The following is an 18,370-nucleotide window of genomic DNA, read 5'->3' as shown; positions in this document are numbered from 1 at the left end:
CATAAAACCACACTGAGCTGCTGTTTTAGGAAATTACTGAAACTATCTTTGTGAGGTTTATTTTAAGTCTTCAGTGGGAACCAATGAGCTGGGAGCTGAGAGCCCGGATAATTTACACAAGGTGATACCAACAGTACATGAGAAACCAGCGGGAATCAGCAAGAACCATTACGAAAGTCATAAATACACTAACACTTTTATTTATTTCCTTATCCTGAGCTGTTTCAATTTAGATTTGCCTTCGGATTTTATTCCTTTAAATCCTTTGACATGTTTGAACATTATTAAAATATAAGCGTTATTTCCTTATTGGTTTTTATCAATAAATACCTCCGCAGATAAATACGTGCAAATAAACTGCCCCTTAAAGCTTCACTGGCCACTAGATGTCGCACTACACCACCAGACCACTTCGTCGGCTACACCTCTGGCCCCCAACAAAAACAATCCAGCCTCAACCATTAGCCAACGATAGCATTGCCGTGATATGCTTCACGGCAATGCTGGCGGTGAGCCTGCTAACGATAACAATATTTACAGAGCAAATTCATGATACGAGTGACAGAAAGTTTGCAAACATTATCACGTCTACTGTAATGAAAACCAGACATTATGACATAAGGTTCTCCATCTCTGTAAAGCTAGACCAGTATAGGTTACGCAGTCAGACTGGGAAAGAAATTCACCCTTGGACTGACTCGCTGGGACCAGCTGCATGAATGACACTGACGGAGTCGGTAAAAACTTAAAAAAATTTTATGGAGATTATGACGGTCCACTAGCAGACTGGGGTTTGAGCCAGTAGTCCCCATGGTCAGTCCGCCTGTGCTCTGGTCTTATACCTCTCTTTGTCGGAGGCCTTTTAGATGGAAAACGTGGTTTCTTCAGTGGAGGAAATTGCTTTCACCTGAATGCTGTGTACTGCAGTGTTGTTTAGTTAGTTGTTTGCTGCTGTATTGTTGCTGAAAATCTAATCTATAGAAACTTGAAGCTGAACTGTCTTATTTTCTAGGAAGGTACAATGTGTAAATAAGAATGGATATGGCTGAAAGTGTATTTTTCCCACTTCTGATGACTTTCCAGTGCTAAACAAGGCTAAACATGCCGTTGACCTGCCTCTGTAAGACATGACACTGACATCCACCTCCTCAAATGACTCTCGGCAACACACCAAACAAACACATTTGCCCCAAATCTTCTTTCGAAATGTACATTTCTTGCAGTAAAAGTGCAAAAACACAGTCATGAGTTTGTCAATCACTGACCAGAGACTCTGATAAGAGATTTGGGGCAGCAGCAGGAGGAGGAAGAAGAGGGGTCAGTGAAAAGTCTATATGACTGTTGCACTGTACTGTCATCAAACCAAACAAACACAGCCACTGTACAGACTGACAGGCGGGAGATGTAACATGTTGCACTGGGTTAGGAGGCGTGTCCTTTGTGACCACACCAGTATATATTTGAGTCAAATACACACAAGCTAATCCAAAACAACATAACACAGACTAGGACTTGGTCCAGTCAAATACAGATGTGAGCTGTAAGTCAAGAGTCAGCCAGTGATTGTGTTGTTGTCATGGAGAACTACAGCGTAGACGACGTGTTTCCTCTCAAAAGAAGAAGCACGATGTCCAAACTTTCCTGTGCACCGTCCCACCCAGCTGGATATCACTGGTAAGAAAATGGCAACCTGCAGTGTCTTGAAAAAAAAAAGCTTTAATGTTCCAGGACTGTTCTCCCATGTTCCTGTAGGTGGCACTGTTTTCACTGATTATCTCTGTCCATGCTAAACACCCTGTTCTTCTTCAGTTCATTTTAAAAATGTGTTTATAACAGCGTGGCTATGGAGAGGGCAAAGTCAGTCTGACGGTCAGATGAAATATCTCGACAACTATCGGATGGACTGCAGTGAAATTCTATACAGAGTCATGGTCTCCAGAGGATGAGTCCTAATGACTTTGGTGATCACCTGGCTTTTTCTTTGGTGTCACCAACAGATTGGCAGTTGTGGTTCAGTGTGAAGTGCAGATATTTGTGATCTCAAAAAGATAAATTCTAATTTATCTTTACTTTAACGACCCCCTGACCTGCTGGTGGTGACAGAAGAAAAGTTGATTTTCACTAGTTCGGGTAAAGATGTACGTGATGGATTGACTCAAAACCTTGTACTGACAATCATGGTTCCAAGATGATGAATTCTACTGATGCTGGTTACCCCCTTCATTTCCTTTGAGGAAATCTCTTACTTTTTATCTTTTCATTATCAAGTGAAAATTATTTGTAAACATTTTATAAAAATTTGTTAATTTTAATTTGTCAAATTTGACCAAATACCTGCAGAACTAGTGACACTCTCATAAATTACGTTCTTTAAAAGAAGTGAGGACTACCCATCATTATGGGTTGTTTGTAGGGGTGAGCGATCTGATGATCTTATATTGTGGTTTATCTTGCTTTGGCATACGATCTACCCTTCAGANACATCTGTGTTTTCCAACAGCATGAGCCTGTTGCTATGAAGGGAGTGTTGCATCATTATGGGTTGTTTGTAGGGGTGAGCGATCTAATGATCTTATATTGTGGTTTATCTTGCTTTGGCATACGATCTACCCTTCAGATGAATTGTACAGATCTAATTCCAAAAAGCTCAGTCGCTGCTAACCAGCCCACCGTCAACTGTTAAACAGCTAGCCCGCTAACTGCAGCTGGCGATGGCAGTCCTGGTTCAGCTCTGCAGCCTTGGCGAGCTTGGCGACAAACATCAGAAGAAAGCGATATGAATCATAACTTCCGGTCAGGACTTTCACGGTAAAATCAGTAGAAACAGAGTGAAGATTGTGATCCTGATCGCTGATCGCCATTCTCTCAAACAGATTGTCATGTGACCTTTCTGTCAGATTGTCCACCCGTAGTCGTTTGTATCTGTCCACCTCTGTTGTGACCCAGTTTAACCTGGAGGAGTTTTCTGATTTCTCCTGTTAGAGCAGTGGCTCCAGAATGTTTTGTCTCAGGATCCCCTTTTGTGGATCAAATATTCTTACCAACACAAACCTACGTAAACACACACATCTTCTTTGTTATGACCCTGAAAAGAATACATTTGCAATATAATCTGAAATTAAAGGAGTTACTCCAAGCGTTTAATATGGTGTTTAAAACTTTACCAAGTTAAAAAAAAGGCAGTCTGAGACGTCCCGTGTTGACATGTCACTTTTTCAATGACAGAACCCCGAGTTGCAGCTCATGCAGTTTGTGTTTGTGTTTCAAAGGGCGTCTGGCCTCTGTTTACACAGCACAACACGCAGGAGACTCTGCAGTCTTCAGTCACTATCGTCCAACTGTACGTCACTAAATCTGAATCAGCCAAAGCAACTAAATTAAATTAAATCTCCTCATCTTTATTTCCAGTTGGAATTGAATTGTCCAGCACTGGATGTTATAACGTGAATTAATCATTATTGCATTGTTGTTTAAACAAAAACAGCTCAGCAGGGATATTAAAAACAGCAATAACAGATAAGAAAAATGAAAATACCTGCAATATATGCAGAATGTCAACACAATGTGCAGCAATTCAATAAATATCTAATCATTATAAACTATTCATTTTAAAATAATATCAGAAATGGGAAAAACAAAAAAGATGAATCAGTAAAGTTAAAAGTAAAACTAAATGAAAGACAAACAGTTCAGCAATTGCAGCATTTTGTGTGTGTGTGTGTGTGTGTGTGTGTGTGTGTGTGTGTCTGTGTCACACAGTCACTAAAGGGGTGTTTGTCAGTCAGTAAATTACTGGATATGAAAAATCTGGCAGGCTAGCAGTTTCCCTCTGCTTCCAGTCTTTATGCTAAGCTAGGCTAACTACATACTTACTCCAGCTCCCTATGTGCAAACATGACACTTACAATCTTCTCAGTTCTCAGGGCAAAGGTGAAAACCTGTTCCCCAAAAATAACTTTTCCTTTAAGGTTAAGAAATGTATTATGTCCTCACAAGCAGGGAAAAGCAATTGTGTACAGATGTACAGAGGCTCCTTACAGATGTGTGTATTTGTGTGAACATCAGTGTATTTTATGCTCTATATAGTGCAGGTATTTGTGTATTTGAATGTGTGTGAAAGATAAACTGAGGTACAGAATGAAAGCTCAAATAGAGATTGACATGAAAGAGACGAGAGACTCTATGTTTGTTGACTGTCATTGTGGCCCAGTAACCCACAGCTGATATCACTCAGATTTTACACACACACACACACACACACACACACACACACACACACACACACACACGATCAAATGTCCTCATTCAAACTGAATCCAAACTAACTCATCCTCAATCCTAACTCAGGTTAAAACCAGCTGTTTCTGCAGGTTCACTGAGTATCTTTTTGATTTAATCTGGTCTCATTATTAATGAATCAGTGAAGTGGTGGCACTTTAATTGTAATGGGCAGCAGTTGTTGTGTTCACCAATATCCACCAGGAGGCATCTGTAAGCCTGCTGACACTGACAACACTGCAGCCCTGCTTGTGAAGGCAGTTTGGTCGTTTCACACCACATGTTTTAATGAAAGTGCACAGCAAATGATCAGAGGAGCAGGTGGCATGCCTGAGTAAAATGACAAAGTAATGCCTGGAAGGACATGGAGAAACATTTGCAGGAGCAAGAAATGGGATGGGACCTAAGACTGGATTACCAAACTTAAAATAATGAGCAACGGGCAGCTGCCTGGAGACGCAGAAGCCCAGTGTCAACTGATTTTTGTTAATATGATTAACTAAAAACACTATGGAGAAGTTGCTTGACTAATAATGACAATATCAACACTTATGAAGAACCGTCTTGTAAATAATTTCATTGTCAAAATATGGTTTTAAGATCTCAGGTATAGTAGTTTATGTTTTGCTCACGGCTCCTTTTCCTAAGTCAGGTCAGTGTGAAGAGAGGATTAGTTCACTGGACTGTTATTGTAGAGAACTATAGTCAGTGAGAAGTGATGCAACAGGTGTTTTCTCTACCTGACCCTCCGTTTCTGCATTACTCTATACAGTAAAAAATAAATAAATGATCACATCTGTATCAGCAAAGGGAAACTGATCAGATGTCATCGTGTTCAGACAATGAAAGGTAAAAAAAAAAAAGGTAAAAAAGAGAAGAGAGTTTTGTTCCTGTGTAAACTGAGACGCAGAGAGCCACATGGGAAAACACCGTGTTCCCACTGACACTAAATATCTCAACATGTTCTGTCTGCCCAGACTTCATGTGAACACAACAGACTAAGACAAGTTTTAAAGTCTACAGCAGCAAAGAACAGAGCAAAAATGAAACTTTACTCTCCAAACAAAGCTGGGTAAAATGTCACTGATCAAAGGTTTAAATACACACACACACACACACACACAGACACACATACGCCACCCTGTCCTGCCGTCTGATTGGCTGTGACATGTGAGACCAGGAGGTCCAGCAGACACTCCCACAGGCAGGTGAAGGCGCAGAGGATCAGGCTGCAGGGTCAGTTCACCTCGCGGTTCTCACGGCAGCTCTCAGCAGGACGGCCGCTCGGTAAAAAACGTTGAGCGTGATGACAGAACAGTGTGTGAACCAGCAGACGTCCCAGGAAGACGGCAGGAAGTGTAACAGAAGAACCGCAAAGCACGAGGAGAAGGATTATCAGTGAGTGTCTGACTACAAACAGGGTCAAAGGGAAGATGTATGGATTATATAGAAACACGGATAATGGTGCTGAATGTACTGCTGGTTGTAACAGCTGTGTTTTTATCAGTAGCAGTGTTGCAGCAGTTGTATTGTCGATCGTTGATTAGTCAACTGGCAGAAAATTAAGCAACAATAACTTTGATAGATTAGATCAAAAGTATTTTCTTGCTCCAGCTCCTCAAATGTGAGATTTGCTGTTTGTAAATATTTGTATTTTGGACTGTTCAGAGAGAACTGAAGACGTCACCCTGCGCTCTTTTTTCTATCAATAATCACAATAATCCTGAGTTGACTCTGATTGATAAACTGGATGAAAATGGCTTATCAAAGATAACAGGAGCCCCTTATCAGTCTATACAGTGCACTGACTGATAAGTAACCCAAACCCGTACAGTAATGTCAAAGATATATTTAGGTCATTTAGAAACAGTATCTCCATTTTAGTGTTTTGACACTCTAAAATTTGCTGCTCATCTTAAGTACCAGGATACTTCAGGTATAATATGTGTTTTCCACATTAAGATGTCTAACAATGACCAGACCTATGATATATATTTTGTTGAGTTGTGTTTTTACATTATCCCAAATGTTTCCAACAATTTTCAAACACAGAGAAATCAGTTGTTCTCATCAAAGTAACGGCCTGTTTCGTTTGGTCACCTGTCGTATCTCCTTCTGTCAGTGTTGTGGTTTTCTGCCGAAAGCATCAAAATTAACTTTTTATCCAGTTTTAAGCCACATTTTTACAACATAGTTTTTACATCTTGCCCGGATCAGCCTGGATCTGAAGTTATCAGAGAAACAAGCTGGGCTAACACTAGCGACAGCAAGGCTAGCAGCTAGCCCCTCAGACACTTCTTCTGTCCACTGAACAGCGCCAGAGAAACACACAAATTGTTAACGTGAAACTGCTGTATTCTATATTATATTTATATTATTGTATAATAATCTGTTCTGTTGGTTACGGAGAGGATGAGACCTCTGTGGATAATTTGGCTCCCAGTGAAAAACCTCCTGAACATCTCCCAAGTCTTAACTAGGGGCCTCACTGAAAGATGGTAATAACTATTAATATATTATAAAATTATAATTTCCATTCAACTGAATAACCACAAATTAGACTCCATGGTGATCATGGAGTCTTCAGGCTCCCCTGTGTATCCAAATACATGGAAAGTTTTCATAAGAGAGAGCCAGGCTGCATTACAAACTGATGGTGTGTAGTGATACAGAATGATCCCTGCATTCCCACCTCTATATGTTCTTACTCTGCTCCTGCTAAACAAGGAACTTCCTGTTGTCTGTAGTTCAGATTTAGAGAACGTGGCGGAGGAGCGTCACAGAAATGGGAGGATGGTCATTGAGTCTCTGCAGGCTGCTGACCAGGAGAAACGGGAGCTCTCAGGCCGGAGGAAACCAGCGTTAGTCAGGTAAACAACAGGATATGGTTTGTTTTTGTATGTTTTGGTTAGTTATTGGTTCTTAATTATGTCATCTCAAAATAGAGAATACTTTGTGGTTCTCATATCCATTTTTATTTGAGATTACAAACCAGACATGATTGTGCCTCAAGTAAAATTGCTGCTTTGCTCCTTGGGAGTTTTTTTGCACTGCTCTGTTGAATAAAGTAAAAGCATGATGTTGACTTTTTGTGGTCCTTTTATCAGGTAACACTGATAAAGTAGAGTTGTATAAATATACGGCGTATAGATAATATATAAATACATTTGAATTAGAGTACAAAGGGTCACAGACAGACGTGTAAGCAGTAATATAATGATTTATATAATGCCGTATTAGTTGCATAACAAGTTAATTCCTCTCTGTGTATTGTTCTTGTCGTCACCAGGTCAAAGACCTTCGACCACTCTCTGCTGACTCAGGTCCAGACAGACTCAGACTCCAAGATAGAGAGGAAGAAGTCTCACTACAGCCAGGTGAGCCGTCACTAAGTCAACCCTGACACATTATTTTTTATTACACCTATAAACGTGACAGCGTGGGAGCCGTTCTCAGACAGCTGTTTTTCCAGCTGTGTGAGATCACACATCATTTCTGCTGACTGGCTCGTTTCCAACATCATTATCTTATTGACGATCACTGACACGGTCAGAAAGCATCATGTTGTGCAGTATGTGGGTCATGCTGGTCTGAATGGCTGTCTCTCTTCTCGCCTGAGGAGGAACTTCCTTCACTTCTTTGAATAAATTAATATTACTGCACTGAACCATTATGAGATATAATTCTACACAAATCTATCAGGTGACATTCTCACTCTATGGCAGGACGGTCGAGGTTGTTGGTGCTGAGGGTTTGTAAGGTTGATTTTCATCTGTGTGATTTTAATTGTTTTTTTTTTTTACTTTTTATTTTGTTTTTTTATTTTTAACATTGAATTGCAGAAGCACTGAAGGATGAAAATCCCTTTGGCTAAATCTGGAACACATAAATAAGAATAATGTCACTGTCCACAACAGATAAACTAAATCCACGTTCAGTTTGACTCATACATTCGTACAATGCTTCACAGAAGACAAAGCTTAGCGTCTTCCTCAGTGTTCTTCATCACAGAAACACAGTCCTCTGGATCAGCCCCAGATTAAGAGAGCAGAAGCCCCTGGGCACAAAATCTTGGAAGCCCCCCCTCCCTCCTTACACTTGTAATCCAAGGTTTTGAATTATAGATTCTCAGCGGAGGCAACTATCTGTTGCCAACACCTGTAGCTAGAGCTGAACAATTAATCAAAATATTATTGAACTCACAATACGGCCAAGTGCAATATCCAAGTCACAGGAGCTACACTTCTTGGGATAAAGTTTTACATTTTCTTTTCAGTGAAAATGAAATTCAAAAATGACCACTCTGACACTGTATATATAATACCGTAATAACTACCATATCCATAATATATATATATATATATAATATCTACCAAAATAATCGCAGTATGATATTTATTTTGCATATCATTCAGCCCTACATGTAGGTTATACAGGATTTACACCTGACAGGTTACAGCCTATGATCACAACCTGAGGGACAATGTCAACACCTGTAGATATTCTCTATCATACAGGATTTACACCACATGACTGTAGCAGTACTTTCCTGAGCCAGTATCACACCAGTATCAACATATAAGTCTACAATGTGATGCTGAATGGCTTATGCAAGCAGATGCTGCCCCACTTCCACAACATAAACACACATCCATTCATACTGCTCTGCTTAGGCAGACCTACAACAAGTAATGTATGTAACTGTATCGTACTGGATTTCCACCATATCAACCATCCTGGTACAGAGACGCAATGACACAATAGTCAAATGTTTCCAAAACAAATCAAGCTTAACTACTTCTCATTGTATTAAAACAACAGAGAATATTATAAAAACTTTAATTAGGATGGCCCATAATGTGTGAATGAAAATATGAGAGAAAGCCTACCTCATGTAATGGTCTTCTTTCTGGCTTTTCTCCCTGAAAACCTCCTCCACCACATCTTTAAACGTCCTGGTCCCTGACTGCCAGTGTTGAGAAGGCGTTTCCTAGTCCTTGCTCTCCATTCATTTTTAATTCTCGCAATGCGGGGAAAAAAGGTAAAAAGTAAATAAAAATAAATACATTTTGGGGCTGATAAACTGGTCACTGTCTCAGGTGTAGATGAGAGTGGGGCAGGTGAGCAGGTGGGTGTCTGTGGCAGGGCCTTGGCTGAACTGACGTTAACGGCTGCCGTTACTGTCCTCCTCTGCCACGTTAGCATCGTCCTCCCCGGGCTAATGCTAATGCTAGCAAGACGAATGACCGACTTTTGAAAAAAAAAAAAGGCGAGATAGATGGTTTGTTTATTTGTTTGTTCAACTTTCAGTTTCTCTGAATCTTTTCCTGCCTTTCCCTCTGCTTCTCCCCCGCTCCATCGTTTATTTCCCATGACGTTTTAAGAGGCGTCTTTAGCAACTTGTTAGCAACCAGCCGGCTTTGACGCTAAATTCCCGGGGTCACTACCTGACCTCTGACCTCTGACCTCAGGATACAGACACACAGCCAGCATACTGATCATGAAATTTTTATATGCAAATAAAGTAACTCTTAATTCATTTGTTCGTATAAAAAATAAAACCAAACACACTCAATTGATTTCTGTGATTTAAAAAAAAATTTTTTTTTTAAATGAGGTCATAGTTGGTGGGAGTTTGGACGCCCCCTAGAGGTCAGAGGTCAGAAGCCCTACACCTGCCCAGTCCTCTCTGGGGATAATCCATACTTACTCCGCATGATATAAACTAACTACAAATGTATTTTATTATTATTTTTGAATTATTTCAGCATTATTTCTGTGAATCATGTTTTGTTTTGTTTTTTCCTTTAACACTCTGTTTTTCTGAATCAGAAGCTATTGTTCTGTCAAGGTTGCTAGGCGACAGCTGCGCTTTGTGACGCAGCAGTAAGGGCGGGCACAGCTGGTGACACAAAGCGAATATCCTGTCGTAAACTCAGGAATATGATATGAAAAAAATAAAACTGTTTCACAAAAATAAATGACTAATTTTAAGTCAAAAACATTAGACACCTTACACCCAGGCTAACTCTCGCCGAAGACCGATGTTACCATGGTAACAATCAATGACCCCTGTGCTGACCAGTAACACCCAACTAAAAAAACAGGAAAATGTGATTTTTCTTTTTATTGCTTCACTCTTTGCTGAATTTCCCAAGTAAAAAAAGTAACATTTTTTGCTTGGGTAAATGGAGCTGTCAGCCTTTTTTTATTTTTTATTTTCGTGTCGATCCAAAAGTCTACGAGAGAGAAATATCACCAAACACTGAGAACATGAGCCAGACTTTTACTGCAGGAACCCTGGAAGCTAAATCTGAGACAGTTCCCCTGCATCCCAAAATGTTCTCCCAACTCCCATCAACCATCAGTGTTGATGTGTTCAGTGTTAAAAATAGCTGTGAGAATATCTTTACCTGGAGTGTGGCTTCAATTTTACTGAGTATTATTGATGACGGAGTAATTTTTCATTTTTTACTGTGGAATGTAATAATATAATACCACTTGTCTATCATCCCTGCACTTTAATTGACGCTGATGTGACTTGGGATCAATTTTGATATTAATATTTATGCTTAAAACTTAAATTGTATCCTAAATAGGCTGCTTCATGTTTATTTCATAACATGAGGCCAACACTGATTGACAGCTTCAATCCCCCAAAAAATATTCAGGCATTCAAAAAAAAAAAAAAACATCTGCCAAGTCTCAGCTTCTTTTTCCCCATGCATATGCAAGTATCACTCAGCATTGTCTGTGTGAGCATGTTGCATATCCTAACCGTGTGTGTGTGTGTGTGTGTGTGTGTGTGTGTGTTTCAGCTCTCAAAGACTAACTGCCAGTACCATAAAATATTCAAGGAGATCAGCAAAGAGGAACAGCTCAGACAGAGTAAGTCTTTCATGATCACAACTCTCCGCTCCACCTTAAATACTGAATGAGGGATTAGATAATAGCTGAACATTTGATACCTGTGAGCTGTTTGTTAAACACTAGATAATGATTTAAAGGTCATAACAGAGTGCGGGAGCAAATCTAAATTCAGCAATAACGCCATCCGATTCCAATCCACTGTAATCAAATAAAAGTAAAGAAGTCAATTTCATTTTTAAAATCTTTTTTTAATTAAAAATAAATCTCACACATCTGTCTTTTTTTTTTTCTATCCTTTTTCCACTAAACTAACGCTTTAAAAATAGAGTGTTTTGCAGATTTCCCTCAGTGACCTGATGTTATTTACCTGTTTGTCAGGTTACACCTGCGCTCTGCAGAAAGACATCCTCTACCAGGGACGAATGTTTGTCTCCGACCACTGGATCTGCTTCCACTCCAAGGTGTTTGGCAAAGACACAAAGGTACTGTAAACTGGATAAACCGGGACAGAGCTCACTGTTAAGGACTCGTCTGAGTGATCTGAATCTTTTCCCTCTCAGATGACTTTGAATTGAACCCATGTTAGGTAATAATGCTGAGCGTTGTGGTGACTACACTGAGGTGCCAAAAGAAGGTTTGATTTTATGAGACATGTTGGTTTAAATTATTAACATTTACCTGGAGTAGCTTCACAGAAAACTTTGAAGTACTCGCTGTGGTGCAGGACACAGTGAACAGGAAGCATACATTATTATTAAAATGTATTTTCTACATCATCTATTTGAAACTTTAGAAGTAAAAGGATAACAAAGAAGTTAGTGAGGTGCAACCAAGACATTTTTCAATTAAATTTTACTTAACCTTTATTTTACTAGAATAGTCTCTTTTTGAGTGTTCTCGCAAAACAGTTTACAGAATATACATTTAACACAGTTTAACATAATCTGAAATATAGAAAAAAGAAGAGGTTACTCTGGAGTTAAACATGTGATAAACTGAATGGATGAGAAGCCAGTGAGGGATCATGTCCTGCACTAGCAAGAGAGAGACGTTTTGTCCAGTAACTCACACGATCTGTATTAGCAATAAACAGAGATTGTATTAGTGGCTCCTACTGGTCAGCGATCGCAGTGCAGATGAGGATTAGAGTAAACGAGTCCCTGCAGGGCTCAGCTGTTCATCCCGCTGTTTGTCCGTCCCAGATCGCCATCCCAGTGGTGTCGGTCACTCACATCAAGAAGACCAAAACTGCCATCCTGGTGCCAAACGCTCTGGTGATCGCCACCGCAAACGACAGGGTGAGAGAGCAGACCCGGCGTCTCGTCTCAACAGGAAATTTATTCACACAAAATGTAATAAAAGGATTCTAATAAAAATGGTATAATTCATGTAGTTACACAGATTCTGTTCATCATCAGAGATCCAACAACACTGTCAGCATCGGACGTCTGTCACGAACAAACCTGGAAACGGTTAAACTGTTGTGTGTTTTTGTTGCAGTACGTCTTCGTGTCCCTCCTGTCCAGAGACAACACCTACAAGTTCCTGATGTCCGTCTGTCTTCACCTGGAGGTAGGACAGATGTCCCACATCTGGCTATAAACTGCAGTTTAATCACTGACTGGTTTCCACAGCTCCTAGTTCACATCTTTGTCTCTTTTTGTTTCTTTTTTGAGAAGTTTCCTCTCTTCTTCTTTTGGACGACACAGATACAAACCTGACTTAAATTGACAGCAAGTTTGAATTTTAAATTTCCCTTTTACTTGAGTCTAACGTCTTTAAGATTAAAAAGTTATGTATAAAGTATGTGCACTCATTATTCAGGTGTTTTGTCTCAAAAGGAGAAAGTCGCTGTTTGAAACCTGATTATTAACGTATTATAAACGTGATTTGAGGAAGTTGTTTTGCCAAGAATTCATATTAACGAGCTTTTGTGCCGTGAAAACTTCATCTATATCACTACTGTACCTGTTTATATTCAGGAGAAGAGTCCATGCAGCAGCCCCATCCCCTCCTCCGCAGAGAACAGCTTCAGAGGTCAGAGGTCACCTCTAACGCCTCGCTTTCCTCTGGTGGGTCAAACACATACATCAAAAACATGGACACATCAATACTATAGAACAGATTGAGCACAATAATAGAGTCAAAGTTGCAAATAATATCAATATTTAACAATATTAGTTATTGCAATATTTCCTGCCATATGTGATATTTTTCATAAAATCAAAGAAAATGATATATATTTATATATTTATAGATTTGATAGACTTTTCTGCAGTTTTGCCCTGCTGCTGAGTCCGACCCTCATGTCACTGCTTTGTTTGCTGTTCATGTAAAATCACTGGCATGTGACCCATAAAACGCTGAACCCAAATATTTGAAATGAAATAAAGAAATAAATGTGTGTGCAGAGTTTTTCAGGTGATTTCATCGACCTGGACGGAGCAGTGAGACAGAGGAGGCAGGAGATGGAGGAGAGCAGCAGCTCCGACTCCCAGACCCCCGACTACGAGAAGATAGCAGGTATCACAAGTAGGCAGCAGTGTTAGGATCCTTAAACCCGACTCGTGAACCTCACCTCCAGCCCGCAGCTGTTTTCAGAAACTTGGGTGTGAACTTTAACCGCTTTAATTTTCCTTCTGTTCTGTTTCTATTATATTCATTATTCAGTTTACTTCCTGTTTCTGTAGTGTTTCCTCTCCCTCGGCTCTTCCTCCCCCGATTGTGTTCACATGATAAACTTCCAGTGCTGATGACCCGGTTCAGATCTTCCCTTTGTGCAGTGACTGTTCAGACAAGATGAAAAGTGGAGGGGATATAAAGTGACACGCTGCTTAACAACAAAGACGTGTCTTATTCCACAGTTGAGTTCATTTACCTGCAGTCCCTTGTAGTGCCTTGCAGGTTCTACAGAGCCGATCCAAACTGTAGACACCAGTACCGAGACAAAGCGAACGTCCTGTTCTCCAGCTGAAAGTCGTCCTGTTCACGCTGCTCTCTCTGCTTCTGTCTCTTCAACGCTGCAGAGTTCCCTGTTCCTCCGTTCCTGGATGTGTTGAAACACACAGACAGAGCTGCGGCCCCTGAACATCCAGACCACCAGCACCAAGTGAAGAACCAGCATCAGAACCAGCATCAGAACCAGCATCAGAACAAGCATCAGAACAAGCAGAGCTCAGACAACAAGCAGCGCGAGGCGCCTCATCCCGGTACGACGGTTCTGTCTCTCTGTGTTGATTCTGTATCTCTTCTTGATTGTTTGTAGTTGTTTACATCTTTGAGGTTGTTTTACTGTCTCTTCCTGGTCATTTTGTGTCACTTTGTGGTTGTTTAGCATCTATTTGTTGTTGCTTTTTGCATCTCTTTGTGGTGCTTTTATGGTAGTTTCGTTTCGTCGGAGCCCGGTGGCTCTGTTCAGTAATAAATCCATGTTTCAACTACATTTAGAAATAATCAGTACTTGAACTCATGTTCCAACTGTCCCATATTTCCTGATCTTATAATCCAGGTAACATGTTGAATCTGCTGCCTCCACGTGTTTTTATAACCCAGCTATGTGAGGTTATAAAAACCAGCCACTGGACTTTCCGTAAAATCTTATAGAAAAAGTGTTTAACAAAGATCATTTTCTTCTGTTTCCAGGCTCAGAGGTCATGATTGACAGCAGGACTCTGAAACCAGTTTCTCTCAACACTCTGCTGTTTGTCTACCTGTTTCTGTAAGTTTACATTCATTCATTCATTCATTCATGGAATTATTTATTACAAACTTTATACGCTAATTCAGTTATTTCTTAATCTAATACTGCATTCATTAACACACTCCTTCATTCATTTATTTACTTCATTATGTTTTTGTTTTCACTGTTTTCACTTACTGTGTGTGTGTGCGTGTGTGTGTGTGTTTCCTCAGAGTGTGTGTCCTGGTCCTGTCTTCCTGTTACCTGGCCTTTAAGATCGTCTCGTTGGAGCAGACGCTGACGACGCTCGGCTCCGTCACAGACTTCACCCACAAAGAGTGAGTCCACGTCCCGTCCGAGACACTGAGCTCGTCCAGAAGGTCCCGGAAAACATGGAAAACCAAGCCTGGAAAAAAAAAACTGAAGTGGAAGAGCTGTGGTCATTATTCATATGTTTTCCTACTTGTTCAAACACCTGCACCTGCCTCAGCTTCACAACTTCAAAAGCAGCTGCAAGTAAAGGTTAAGATAAGACATGATGAGATCTTTTCTGAGAATAATTAAGAATTGATGCCCAGTGTTTGTTTTTCCAGAGGCGACTTCCTGCGGGGGGGTCCTGACGTGAACACACAGCTTTTCTCAGAACTACTCACCATCAACCTGATGAAGCTGGAGAAGGTCAGTTGATATAACGTGGAGGAAAACCCTCTGAATCAAAAAACTTGAAAGACTGTGAATGAGACTAAAAAATCTCGGAACTAAAGTCCTTCATTGTCTGATCTGTCGGTCGGTGTTGAACACAGTCTGTGATTCTGTGACAATCAAATCAAAAGTAAAAGGAGGAGGTTCTTTTTTGATGCAGCCAAAATAACTTTAGTTAACTCTCCAACATAATGACTTTTTAAAATGCTTTTCAACAGTGTAAATTTGGATCAACATGTGAAACCTCACTACAGAAACGTTTGCAGAGAGCCGAGTGTAAGCGGACACTCGTGGCCGTTAATCAAACATTTATAGTCAGTGATCTGTTCGTACAGAAGTGTGGACGTCATCTGTAAGAGGAGCTCGTTTCCCGTCCGTCACTCTGTGTCTGACACTCGTTACAAACAAACTGCAGCATCTTCAACCTGTTTAAAACAAACTACAGTTACATCAGCAGAGGTGAATCAAATCCACTGCATCTGCAAATATTCACTGAGAACTGGAAACGGATCTGAGTTGAAATATTATTATATTTATATAAAATTATACCAAAGTGAATCAATTGGATTTCTTTCTTTCTATTTAAAAAGTTTATTGCTCTCAAACTCACTCATTTAGTCACCTGACCTACATTACACTGTTGTTTGGACTTGCTAGCTGTTTCACCCTCATTTCATGCTAAGATAGGTTGCTCCGCTAAATAACTCACCTAGATTACCACCTGGGATGAACATTCATTCATACTAGTGGCTTTAAATTCTACATATTTATCTGTAAAAACACATTGATTATCATCAGTGGATATTACATGAACGAGCGTCATTAACTGAGCAGTTACAGTGACACACACCGTCTGTTCCTGCAGGTGCAGAAGACTCTGCAGAGACTCCTGGACGAAGCTGCCTGAATGTACCGGAAACCCAACCCGACCTGCGTACGAGGGAGTCGTAACCCGGCAACCATTCTGTTTTTAACGTTTGGAAACGACTGTTAAAGGCTGACGTGACCGAATCCAAACACCATTTATACGTTTTTGTCCAGGGTCCCGTCGGGTTCGGGTCAGGTGTCCACCCTCCAGACGCCAGAGTGTTAAGATGATGTAAATATATAGTTTATTATAGCAGATGTTACAGGTTAACAAGGTGTATTGGTACTAAAAAAAAAACTGTAATCAGGCTTGAAAGCTGTGTTTCACTACCTGTTCTGGTGGAATCACCTGTAACCACACCCACCGGTGATGTCATGGTGTACCGCCACACAGTCTGTGATCAACGTTCGATTGGCTGATTAGAAATCAAACTCCCTGGTGGAACTTTAACTGCAGCAGAACTGTGATAGTGCTGAAACAGAGGTATTTTAAAGGCTCTGACGTTTCGGGTGGAGGAAGCGGAGGACAGGAGCAGATTTCTCTCTCTCTCCGGTGAAGGAGAAGAACTTTCTCAGCTGTTTTCAGTCACGGTGAATTCTCGGAGGTCTTCTATCTACGGTGCTGAACGTCCGAGGAGATCAAGGTTCTCAGTGCTGGATTTATCTTCTGCCTTTTGCCCCGTTTTGCCGATCACACTGATATTTTTGGCCGTCTGAAACATTTCCTGTCCACATTCAGGACTGAAAACCAGCTGTGGACGAAGATACTCCACGACCCCTGACAGGGGTTTTCTTATGTTTACCTAATGCTGTCTTAAAGGTAGTTAGCTGCTGCCTTCATGGGGACCTGAACAGCTCTTCTCCACTTCAGGGACTTAACAACCTTTTGTCAAAACCTGAACTATAAGAATTTTTAAGGCTTTGGTAAAAGGTTCATTTCATTAAATGTTAGATTTTGACCATTAAAAAGGCATCAGAGGGACAGTGGACCTGCAGCTCATGTGAACACACAAGCTTGGTGCCGGTCCGACATGTCAAACCACGTCAGTAGTGTTTCATGTTGCTCCTCTGTGATCCCTTCCTGTTCTTTAATCTTGTTTTATCTCTGTGATTGTCCCCTGCAGTGTTTGCTTGTATTGTATTCCCATTTCTCAGGGAGGCTGTGTCGTGATATGACCTCACATCACACCTCTGACAACCTGTGAAACTACCTGCGACTCGCATTTCGCAGCAGAAACGAACAAACTGGTCAGAGATCAGTGAAATCTTTTTCAAAAAGGACAATGTGATTATTTGTTTTTACATTCAGAAAGTTGTTCAGCAGCTGACTCTTGTCTGTCAGTTATTCTTGAATGCACCAAGCTCTGGAAAAAAGAAATCCCTGCTGCTGTACGAACGCAGATTTAGTGAATTTACAGTGGCATCAAGTTCACACCATGTTGTTATTGTTCACCTCTGACAGGACGTGATACATGAGAGCGACCTGAGCTCATCATTTTTATCTGATATACCAGAATTCACATTGTTCTGGTGGAAAAAGTGAGTCAATTCTAACCAGTGAACCATCACCTGCCTCATTGTTGTTTGTGATTCAGCCACTAGATGGAGCCAAAGTGAAGAAGTTTCAGGTCCCACACAGAGACACTGTTGTTGTTCACGTCCGTCATGAAGCTCATTCTGGTCCATTCAAACAATAGACTGTTACAGAGACAAGCATCACTGTGATTCTGTAAATGTAAGAATCAAACATAGATTTAATATTGTGATTTTATTTTCCTCTGTTTGGGAATAAAGTTGTTTTTTTTTTCCAAATAAAGTTTTATTTTTGCTGTAATGTTTGTTTGATCTCTTTCACTCTGGATGCCACATTATCTGATAAAATGCAGTTTTGGGATGTAACAGAGGACATTTACTCTTTTACTTGTACTGCTTAATTGAAGTATAATTTAATGCTAATATACTTTGGTTTTAGCA

At 40.4% G+C, this 18,370-nt stretch overlaps 1 protein-coding gene across 1 annotated transcript; it reads left to right on the top strand.

The window, feature by feature from the left end:
* Window positions 1–1,511: 1,511 nt before the first annotated feature.
* On the top strand, window positions 1,512–18,153 carry LOC111239712 (GRAM domain-containing protein 2B-like). Its single transcript, XM_022769610.1, has 14 exons — window positions 1,512–1,674; window positions 7,026–7,148; window positions 7,568–7,655; window positions 11,097–11,166; window positions 11,527–11,630; window positions 12,351–12,446; window positions 12,649–12,720; window positions 13,131–13,220; window positions 13,560–13,671; window positions 14,175–14,357; window positions 14,791–14,866; window positions 15,061–15,165; window positions 15,421–15,505; window positions 16,395–18,153. Exons 1-14 carry the CDS (start codon window positions 1,577–1,579, stop codon window positions 16,434–16,436), a joined length of 1,344 nt encoding a protein of 447 aa, XP_022625331.1. The 5' UTR covers window positions 1,512–1,576; the 3' UTR covers window positions 16,437–18,153.
* The last annotated feature ends 217 nt before the right edge of the window (window positions 18,154–18,370 follow it).

Source organism: Seriola dumerili, unplaced genomic scaffold, assembly GCF_002260705.1.
Source record: "Seriola dumerili isolate Sdu_G_001 unplaced genomic scaffold, Sdu_1.0 BDQW01004193.1, whole genome shotgun sequence".
NCBI lineage: Eukaryota > Metazoa > Chordata > Actinopteri > Carangiformes > Carangidae > Seriola > Seriola dumerili.
The sequence above is the reverse complement of the archived record's forward strand: the minus strand, read 5'-3'. Positions and strand labels throughout refer to the sequence as shown.

Excerpts from the sequence above, each read along its gene's own strand:
- LOC111239712 (XM_022769610.1), top strand. The coding sequence starts at position 1,577 with ATGGAGAACTACAGCGTAGACGACGTGTTTCCTCTCAAAAGAAGAAGC. Across the intron at positions 11,631-12,350 it reads TGTTTGGCAAAGACACAAAG|ATCGCCATCCCAGTGGTGTC; the intron begins GTACTGTAAACT and ends TGTCCGTCCCAG. Across the intron at positions 13,672-14,174 it reads CGACTACGAGAAGATAGCAG|AGTTCCCTGTTCCTCCGTTC; the intron begins GTATCACAAGTA and ends TCAACGCTGCAG.